The sequence below is a fragment of the Pelmatolapia mariae genome, linkage group LG16_19 (assembly GCF_036321145.2).
Source record: "Pelmatolapia mariae isolate MD_Pm_ZW linkage group LG16_19, Pm_UMD_F_2, whole genome shotgun sequence".
NCBI lineage: Eukaryota > Metazoa > Chordata > Actinopteri > Cichliformes > Cichlidae > Pelmatolapia > Pelmatolapia mariae.
The window spans coordinates 28,732,597-28,743,157 of record NC_086241.1 but is presented as its reverse complement, the minus strand read 5'-3'; the positions used below and the strand labels follow the sequence as shown (position 1 = coordinate 28,743,157).

The window sequence follows — 10,561 nt, the reverse complement described above, 5'->3', positions numbered from 1 at the left end:
ACACAGTATAACATTAGGTGAAATTACAGTAAGAATTGACAGTAATTTACAGATTACTACAAAAATTTACAGATGTAACTTTTTACACCGAGATGTGCAAATAACAGTTTACATAAGAAATTATTAATAAAAAATATATATAAATCATAAGAAGTGTGCAAAAAGAAAAATCAGAGTGCGTGTGGAGATGAGATGTGTGTGAAAGAGTCCAGTGCTACAGTGATGTGATGTGCGTGGGACAGTTCAATCCTACACCTGGTTCAGGGCCCGAATAGCCTGGGGGAAGAAGCTCCTCCTCATTCTCTCTGTTTTAGCCTTAAGGGAGCGGAAGCGCTTCCCAGACCTCAACAATGAGAAGAGTCGATTGTTGGGATGGGAGAGGTCCATCATAATCTTCCTGGCTTTGGTCTTGCACCGCTTGGTGTAGATGGACAGGAGGTCAGGAAGCTCTGATCGAATAATGCGTTTGGCTGAGCGCACCACTCTTGCAGATCTCATCTGTCCTGCTTGGTGCTGTTCCCAAACCAGGTGCAGATGTTTCCCGTCAGCACGCTCTCAATGGTGCAGGAGTAAAAGTTTTTAAGCACCCTCAGTGGCAGATGGAAGTCTCTAAGTCTTCTGAGGAAGAAGAGACGCTGGCGGGCTTTCTTAACCAGGGTGTTAATGTGGCAGGACAATGACAGGTCCTGAGACCTGTGGACACCCAGGTACCGGAAACTGTCCGCTCTCTCCACTGGTGTGCCATTGATGATCAGAGACTCATAATTCCTCACATGTTGTGTAGTGAAGTCCACGATCAGCTCCTTAGTCTTGCTGATGTTAAGGAGGAGGTTGTTCTCCTGGCACCAGGTCACCAGGTTCCTAATCTCCTCCAGGTAGGCCTTCTCGATGTTGTCAGAGATCAGGCCCACAACAACAGTGTTGGAGTCAAATTGTTAAATGTTGTCATTGTGTTACTGAAATTTGTAAGTCTTAGTTCAAACTATAGGATCAAAGACATTACTTTGTCTCTGACCACCTCTCCAGCCACTTCGTTGGTGGGGGAGGCTGAAGTGTTTTATTATAGGCACATTCTATCTGAAAGTTCTTTTTCTTGTGTGGTAAGCTTCCTGCTTTTATGATCCTTTTGGTGGGCAGGAGGTCACACAAACGCACCCCCAAACACATTCTCACATACACACACACACACACACACACACACACACACACACACACACACACACACACACACACACACACACACACACATTCTCACACATACACACACACACACACACACACGTGCTTACACGTGCACACGCATACACACATAGTGCCTTGTCTTTTGTAACCATAGGGGGGTTTTACAATGGGAGGTGCTTGTGTGTACTGTAACCGTTTTCAATAAAAAGCGGCAAGCGGAGGCCTAAGTCGGGGTCAGTCTGTGGTAGGATTCAGAGTGCATTCCTGAGACACCGACTGGGGCCTCCCTTGTGTAAGTAAAATTGATCGATCGCTGATTGTCTTGCTTTCTTCATGAGGAATAAGTTTCTAAACTAGCGGGGCCTGTGGAAGCGCAGACCCAAAAAACAGTGTTGTCAGCAAACGTGACAATGGAGGTGGTGTCTGATGTGGCTACACAGTCATAAGTGTACAGTGAGTACAGCAGGGGGCTTAAAACACAGCCCTGAGGCACTCCAGTGCTGAGTGAGATGGAGAGGGAGACTTGTTTTCCCACCCTCATTGACTGGGGTCTGTCTGTGAGGAAGTTGAGGATCCACTGACAAAGTGGTGAGCTGAGTCCTAGATCCTTCAACTTGGTGAAAAGCTTAGAGGGAATTATTGTATTGAATGCTGAACTGTATTCCACAAACAGCCTCTGCCAGTGTCCAAGTGACTCAGGGATGTGTGGAGCAGGTGAGCTATGGCATCGCCTGTGGAGCGATTAGTCTGGTATGCAAACTAAAGTGGGTCAATGGTGGCAGGAAGTGAAGAAGTGATATGATCTCTCATCAGTCTTTCAAAACACTTCATCACAATTGAGGTCATTGCTACTGGACGGTAATAGTGTGGCAAGCGGGCTGTTGTTTCTTTGGGACAGGGATGATGATGGATTCTTTGAAGCACGTGGGAACCACTGCTTTGGCCAGGGAGAGGTTGAAGATCCCCGTGAACATCGGTGCAAGCTGGTCAGCGCAGGCTCTCAGGACCCGACCAGGGATTGCATCTGGTCCTGCTGCGTTCCTGGTGTTCACCCTCCTGAAAGCTTTCGTCACGGCATGCTCTGTGATGATGAAGGCGTCTTCACCGGTGCACTCTGTGCGCTAGCAGGCGTTTGTTGTTTTAATTGCTGCAGCGTCGAAGCGAGCATAAAACATGTTCAGCTCAACAGCCAATAAAGCATCTGCATTCATCATTGGAGAAGCTGGATGTTTGTAGTCCGTAATTGTACGCAGTCTCTTCCACAGGCTCCTGGAGTCGCACTGTTGTAGCTGTGACTCTAGTTTCCCCCCGTAGCTCTGCTTTGCCTCTCTGACCAAGCTGTGTCTGTTGTAAGACGCAGCCTTGTATTGGTTCATATTACTTGAGACGAGCCCTTCATTGTAGGCAGTGGTGCGCAATCTCAGAGCGTCGCAGATGTTTTTATCCACCCACAGCTTCTGGTTGGGAAACGTTCGGATGATAGTTCTTTCTGCTGTGTCATCCGCTAGTTTCCCAATAAATTAATTATAAATTAATTTTTGCATGTTTTATATTGTCTGTTTTACCTTTTATTATTTGTTATCTTATGTGCAGCACTTTGTGACTGTCTAAAAAGGTGCTATATAAATACAATTTTATTTATTTATTATTATTATTATTATTATCAGAGCTGCGCCAAAATATGTCCCAGCCTGCATCATCCAGTGCGTCATGTAGCGCGGTCATTGAGTGGTCCCTCCAGCGTGTGACCTCCCTCCTGATTGGTGCTTGCTACTTTAGCCTTCATTTGTAAGCAGGCATAAGGAAGATGGCCGCATGGTCCGATTTTCCAAATGCCGACAGAGGCTGAGCCTTGTAGCAGTCCTTGAACGGGGTGTAGCAGTGGTCTAATGTCCTAGTGCCCCTGGTGGGGCAGGTGATGTGCTGGTGAAGGTTTTGAAATGTCTGTTTGAGATTTACTTTGTTAAAATCTCCCATAACAATTAGTGTGGTGTCCTGGTGAAGTGCTTGTTGTTGTGTGAGGGCCTCATGTAGCTCACATAAGGCAGTTTCCGAGTCCGCGTGAGGCAGAAAATAAACAGTGCAGGCAATGATTGCAGTGAATTCCCGACGGAGATAGAAATTAATTTAATGATCAAAAGTTCCAGATTGGGTAAGCAAGAGCGTGTGAGTGGGGAGATGTTCGTGCTGTCGCACCATCTGTTGTTCACCATGAAACACACTCCACCACCTCTTTTCTTCCCCGACTCCATTGTCCTGTCCATGCGGTAAACTGAAAAGAATCAGAATCAGAAAGACTTTATTTATGTTAATTGCCCCTTGGGGATAAATAAAGTCTTTCTGATTCTGATTCTGATTCTGAGAACCCCGCCGGCTGCACAGCATAGTCCGGTATCGCTGGGTTCAGCCATGTCTCGCTGAAGCAGAGGAGGTTGCAATCCCGAATGTCTCTCTGGAACTTAATTCTGGCTCTGAGGTCATCAAGCTTGTTCTCGATGGATTGAACATTGGCTAGCAGGATACTGGGTATGGGTGCACGGTGTGCGCGAGCCCATAGCCTGTTCCTGATGCCGGCTTGTTTCCCTTGAGGCCTTCACTTGGAGTCGCGTCCTTTGTTCTCACTCGGGATCTCCCTTGGCCAGGTTGGCTCCGGAGTTAAACACGATGAAATGTGTTTATATTATAAACCAATAGAAACCAGAGCATCTCTACTGTAACAAATTTGTGTGTTTTCCATAATGCCCATGCAAGATTAAGGCAGATAGAGCAAAAAGTAACGAATATCAGGAAAAAGTGGAAAAGTTGGGTCAAAGCATCCAGCACGGCAGCTGACCTCACCGGCGCCATCTTGATATAAATATCAATCTGGTCAACTTTAGTTTATCTGATAACTGTTGCATGCATTTCAGTCTATTAACCATAACTCACATAAATGTACAAGTACATCATGTTGATATCTTTATGACCATAGTATATAGGATATTCTAGTATTAGGAGGGAGATGATGTATGAACAGTGAACAGTATCATGGCACTGGATCTGTGACCCAGTGTTCATGTGTTTTTGAGTTTTGTCAATATTACGTAGTTTAGTGTCAGTCATGGTTTTGGTTATGGTTATAGTTTTGTGCTTATGTTATAGTTTTTATTCTTTAGTTTTCTGTCTCTGTGTCTTCCCTGTGTTTCTCATTTTCATGTCTCCGTGTTCCATGTGCCCTCTTTGTCTCTCCAAGTCAGTCATGCGACCATGTTTGTATCTCACCCCTGTGCCAAGCATTAGGCTCGTGTGTTTTCATCCTTGCCTTGTATTTGTCATGCTCCCTGTTTTATTTTGACAGACCTTGTCCTGTTTTCAGTGTACTTAGTTTTGCTAAGGAGGCTTCCTTCCTCCTTCTTGTCTTGTTATGTCAGATTTGTCCCAGCTGTGTTCCTACCTGTTCCCCATTCTTTTGTTACTTTGTGTATTTAAGTCCTCAGCCACGTGGAGTAACCAGCTTTTATTCAGCCCTGTGTAGGTTGATAATTATTCAATCAATAGATCAATAGATATGACTGCTGAAAAACTCAGGTGTTCTTGGTCGGAGACGACAGTGCTAATCACCATGCCACCATGCTGCCCGACCACCTAGCAGTCTATATTTCATGGATATTATATAGTTTAAAAAAAAATTACACCTGAATATTTCGTAGTTTTAACCTGCCCCAAACCTAAATAAACAGCAGTTGTGTAGGAAGAAGAAAAAATAGTACCCCCACACACAGTCTCACTTACCACAAAAATTTGGTCCAACCAGCCTTCATCAGATACTTAAACAATGTTTACAGAACCAATCACACATGTGTGATTGGTTCTGTAAACATTGTTTGAGATATATATAGAGAGATATTAATGTGTACATTAATATCTCTCTATATAAGATAAAATATAGGATATAAGATAAAACTTTATTAATCCCTCAGGTGGGTTCCTCTGGGAAATTCGGTTTCCAAAGAGCACAGCACCGACAGAAGTTACAGAATGTGAGCAGAATACCATATATACACATATATTAATACAGAGACATATATAAATAAAGAGTATACAAAAGGGATAAATAGAATAAATAGGAATAAGAATACAAGGGAAGTCTATTGCACCGTTGGTTATTAACAAAAAGTATTGCACAGTGAAAAGGCACTACAGCTTAGTTGTTCCCCTCTCTCTCTCTCTCTCTCTCTCTCTCTCTCTCTAGATAGATAGATAGATAGATAGATAGATAGATAGATACATTCACTCCCATTCACCAGGCAGATTTCAATCATTCAGTTTAAGAATGTGATGGGTCTGTCTAGCACAAACCCACCGCTGGAACGAGACAATTCTACTACGACAGCAAAAGCAAGATGCAAATCACCAAAGTTCTTTATGTTACTCGTGCACGAGGGAGACCCGAGTGAAGCGAGTGTCGTTCCGCCCACTTGGCCTCCGTCGGACTCTCAGCCAGGTTCCCTGTAGCACTCCTTTTATTGTGGTTACTTGAATATGCATACGTTCATTAACATATGACATCTTACATAGGCGTACACGTGAACAAAGGGTACCAGTCTGTGCATAGTGTAGGTATGTGTGTGTGTGGGGTCAAGATGTGACCCTGTGAGGACTCCCCCAAAGCTGGGGCTAGGAGCGCAGCGGTCCACCTAAACAAAGGGCTCTTATACTTAACCAGATACAGAGTAGGTGTCCTCCTTTACCATAAATCAGTAAGAGAAGGTATGACCTCTCTCATGACCCCAAGTTGTGTGTGCATGCCAGAGTGCTCTGGGAGGCACACAGAGTCTTTGCAGACTGCTAAGGATCAGACCTCTATCATTATGCAATCGATTATAAAACTCTAAGCATATATGAGTAAATATTTCTAAGCATAAATGACAATCCACAATATAAACCTAACAGAATGCTAACTGTTCATCACTTCATACAGACTTGCTAATGTATAATTGAGGGATACAATGTCATTTCCTATGCTAAATTATCAAAACTTGTCATGCCGCCATGACGACAGCCGTTTATGAAAAATGAAAAGCTTCATATTGTAACATCACGAAGGTGAATATCAGGTATCCACTCAGTGAATATCAGGTTGATCTGATGAAATCCTTAGAAGGACTTTGAAATAGTACAAGGCCTGAAAATGGTAACAAAAAAAACCCCAGCCAAATTAACACTTTAAATTCAACATGGCTGACTCCCTGCTGGATTTAAGATATGATTCCAAGAGACTACACTTCTCCATATATATATATATATATATATATATATATATATGTCCAAAAGACCAGAATCAACTTCTGGGGACTTCTTCCTGATGTTGCTGTCATTCGGAATCTATACATCGATGACTACGGCCGTTTTCTTCTGTTTGTCTACCACCACTATGTCCAGTTGGTTAGTCACTAGCTTTTTGTCTATCTGTATCTGGAAGTCCCACAGGATCTTAGCTCAGTCATTCTCCACCACTCTTGAGGGCATCTCCCATTTTGACCTCAGGGCTTCCTGGCCATATTGGGCACAGATATTTCTGTATACTATGCTGGCCACTTGGTTATGGCGTTCCATGCATGCCCTGCCTGCTGCTCTTGCCCTGCTGTTATGTGCTGGATTGTCAGTAGCTTCTATCTCCTCCTTTGGCCATCTTATTATCCCAGCATCGTAACCTGATCACGAGTGGGGGATAAGTGTTGATAGCCTAGATCTTATTCTTACCATTCAGCTGACTCCTGCCTGATCCTCTGCAGGTACCTAGTGGTTGCACCTTTCCTAGTAGCCCTCTTCATGGTTCACATATGACTGTGGGATGCCTAGGTACTTGTAACTGTCCTCTACGTCTGCCATTTTGCCTTCTGGTAGTTCAATCCGCTCAGTTCTGACTACCTTCCCTCTCTTCGTTAACATCTGACTACACTTCTCCAGTCTGCACAACATTCCTTAGGACTTGCCTAAAGAGGCTGCCTGTAGGTTTCTCCATTGGAACAATTTGTGACTGAGTGAAACTGAAAATTATGAAAATCAGCTCCTCCACATCCACTGCAAACTGTTCTCTGCCGGAAAGGTTGAGTGCCCACTTGATTGCCCCACCCCAGGTAGATTCTGGGACAAGTTGGCCCCAGTGGAGGAGTTTAAGTATCTTGGCTTCTTGTTAACAAGACCTCTAATTTCATGCTTTTTGGTTCAGATAAAACTGACGTTATTGTATTCAGCCCTAAAATTATTAGAAACTGGCACACACCCTCTATACTTTTAGTACTTTTGGATGTCTATTTTATTTTATTTTAATAATTTATTTAGATATTTTACTATTACAGAAAACGCCATTTTTAATATAGTGTATTGCTGTAACACTACCTTTCACCACCCTGTTTTAACTCCTATTTTCCCACTCTTAGAAAGTTGCTATAACAAAAAAGATACAGGTATTTACATAACTGCTCTAACAGGACAAGCAAGTAAAACAAGTAAAAGTAAAACTTTAGCAACATGTGACCTATTATGTTTGAATGGATGAATATAAGGACAATAAACCACATTTAATTATGTAAATATAGTTAGACATATTCATTGTAATAAAATTAAGATTTTGATTGAATGAAGCAGCTTAGAAAATGGTTTTGAAGTAAAGGCAGTTTTATGTGTCTTTAGTGCTTATAGAGTTGTCTGACAGTACTGCTACTTTTTCACAAGACGTTGCCACAGCAGTTTGCATGTTTGCTTCAGCAGAATTTTATCAGGCACCCTTCCTGATGCAACACCACTTTCATATTCTTCCATGTTCTTCTAGGCAAAGATCTCCCCAGGAATGTGTGTACATGGCAACAGTTTTATTGTGAATTCTGTTGCACTGAAATGCAACTGATGTTAGCACAGAAATAAATAGACAGATATGACACTACTTGCTTACACTGAATGCATAGTTTACTACCAAAGAAATTAACAGAGATCATTTCAAGCAGAACAAAGGGAAAGACAAGGCAGGTAATATCTAGTAAATACGTAGTATCTACTATGCAGTATCTATTTGTATTCTGGGATATTTCATTTCATATTTTCTCATACTTCGCCATGTACAATATACTAATCTGAAAAATGTTCTGACTGAAAGTTGGAATGATTTGATTATGTAGAAAGACAATTGTTTTAAATAACTGCACAAAACCTTTTAACAACAAATTACTTCACCTTAGCATCCAATTTTAATACAAGGAATGATTTTGGCCTGAGAAAGCAGATTTTTTAGATGTTTAGAAATTTCCTTCATTTTGAGCCCATAAATGAAAGGATTTAGCAGAGGCTGATAGAGCATTATTTGTAATGTCATTATTATGCGTGTGGTTTTTGGAAAATCTGATTTCACACGAGCTATGCTTACATCATACACAAAAAAAACTGAGTAACTGATTAAAACTAACATATGGGGTAAACAAGTCTCTGCAGTTTTCTTCCTAATTTCTTTACAACTTCGGTGAGAAACTATAAATATTTTTGTGTATGTGAAAACTATAAAGAACATGGGAAGTATTGAGAGATCTAATACAATGACCACACCAAAGATGGTGATTAATTTTGATCTTTCACACTGAAGAGTGTAAACTGCATTATTACAAAATATTCCTTTTATATTAAAGTCGCACAGTTTAGCTTCAGCACTCGCTATTGCTTGGACTGCAATATGACAAGCAGGTACAAGCCAAGCCACAAGCAGGAAAATACTCACAGTGGTTTTTCTCATGATAGTTTGATATTCCAGAGGTTTACATATAGCCACATATCTGTCATAGGCCATGGCAGCCAACAGAAGGAATTCTGATAAAACTAAAGTGTAAAACATAAAAAACTGAAAGAGACAGACTGAATATGTTGTGACTTGTTTTTCAGATAAAAAGTCAATCAGAAGTTTTGGGTAAATAGTTGTGCTGTAAAGAACAGAGTTAAGCAGCAAAGCTGCAATGAAAATGTACATAGGCTCATGGAGGTTTTTATGAATCCAGATGAGATACAGAATAGTAGAATTAGTGCAGATTATTAGAATATATAATGTAAACATGATGAAAAAGAAAACAAATCTGTACTTGTTAATTTCTGTGTACCAGTCCAGAGTTAGATGGGTAACATTTGACTCTTCATCCATGAATTTTTTCAAAGACAAAACATTAAAAAATAATTAAAAATTGTAAAACCAGTAAAAATCCAAAACAAAAACAAACGAACAAAAAAACAAATCCAAAACTATACCAGTATTCAACTCCTGTTGTTTCTCCGGTTCATAAAAATATATGAACCTGAAATTTGTCTCTGAGCACCTTCATCATCCAAACACACACAGTGCATCATAGTCTATATAAGGTTTTTATCAGGTTGCCTCATCCTCCAGAGAGAAGGAGGTCTGAAACATGATTGTTCAGTCTCTTTTAATTGAGGCTTTAGGAGTGTAAGATTAATCTCTCCTTTCTGTTCAGTGTGAACAGAATTTATTGCCATACCTTTTTTTTAATTTCAACACTGAAAATACAATAGTCTAGAAAGAATATGTTGTTTGAGCCCGGTTTGACAATGACTTGAGTTTAATTGGTTTTCTTCCTTTTTCCAAGACAAGCTATTCTCTTTGACTATGCCCAAAACTAGTATATTGGCTTTTACAGGTGGTGTGGCCTAGCAAAGTACACTTGATCCTCAAAACATAATTTGCAGTGCATAGTTTTGTAATATGACATATCTATTGAGCTCCTGTGCTTCTTCTCTTGCAATAATGCCAGTACATATTATTAAATCAGTTTCCTTTTTTTCCATAATTGTCATCATACTGCGCTGACTTGGGAAATGTATTTTTAGTTATAAAGGTGAAAAGGACAAGCTTGATTTGGGCTATTCACAGATTCAAATGTAGTATTGAATATACGTTATATATACATATCCCCTCTCGCCCAAATGGGCAGTCTATCCTTCAAGCTCGGGTCCTCTACCAGAGACCTCGGTGCTTGGGGGTCCTGCACAGATCTACCAAGTACCTGCCAATGCCCTGTCCCCACTGCTGTTCTGCATAGGCCTGAACCCTTTCAGTGAGCTCAATAACCAGACTGGCTACAGATACCAACTATGGAATAGAGCAGTTGTCAGCCACCTCCTGTATATGGATGACATCAAACTGTATGCCAAGAGTGAACAAGACATCAATTCACTGATCCACACCACCAGGCTATACAGCTATGACATCGGAATGTTGTTCGGACTGGAGAAGTGTAGTCGGATGTTAACGAAGAGAGGGAAGGTAGACAGAAGTGAGCGGACTGAACTACCAGAAGGCAAAATGGCAGACATAGAGGACAGTTACAAGTACCTAGGCATCCCA

At 41.3% G+C, this 10,561-nt stretch overlaps 1 protein-coding gene across 1 annotated transcript; it reads right to left on the bottom strand.

The window, feature by feature from the left end:
- Positions 1–494: 494 nt before the first annotated feature.
- LOC134644524 (olfactory receptor 8D1-like) lies at positions 495–9,343 on the bottom strand. The gene is made up of 3 exons (XM_063497614.1): positions 8,416–9,343; positions 3,393–3,454; positions 495–881 (listed from the first exon to the last, which is right to left on the bottom strand). Exons 1-3 carry the CDS (start codon positions 9,341–9,343, stop codon positions 495–497), a joined length of 1,377 nt encoding a protein of 458 aa, XP_063353684.1.
- Between the last annotated feature and the right edge of the window lie 1,218 nt (positions 9,344–10,561).

Coding starts and splice junctions, on each gene's coding strand:
- LOC134644524 (XM_063497614.1), bottom strand. CDS start 9,343: ATGGATGAAGAGTCAAATGTTACCCATCTAACTCTGGACTGGTACACA. Junction 3,455..8,415: donor TCAGGCCAAAATCATTCCTT/GTATTAAAATTG, acceptor GATTCTTTTCAG/TTTACCGCATGGACAGGACA. Junction 882..3,392: donor GTGGTGGAGTGTGTTTCATG/GTGAACAACAGA, acceptor AACATCGAGAAG/GCCTACCTGGAGGAGATTAG.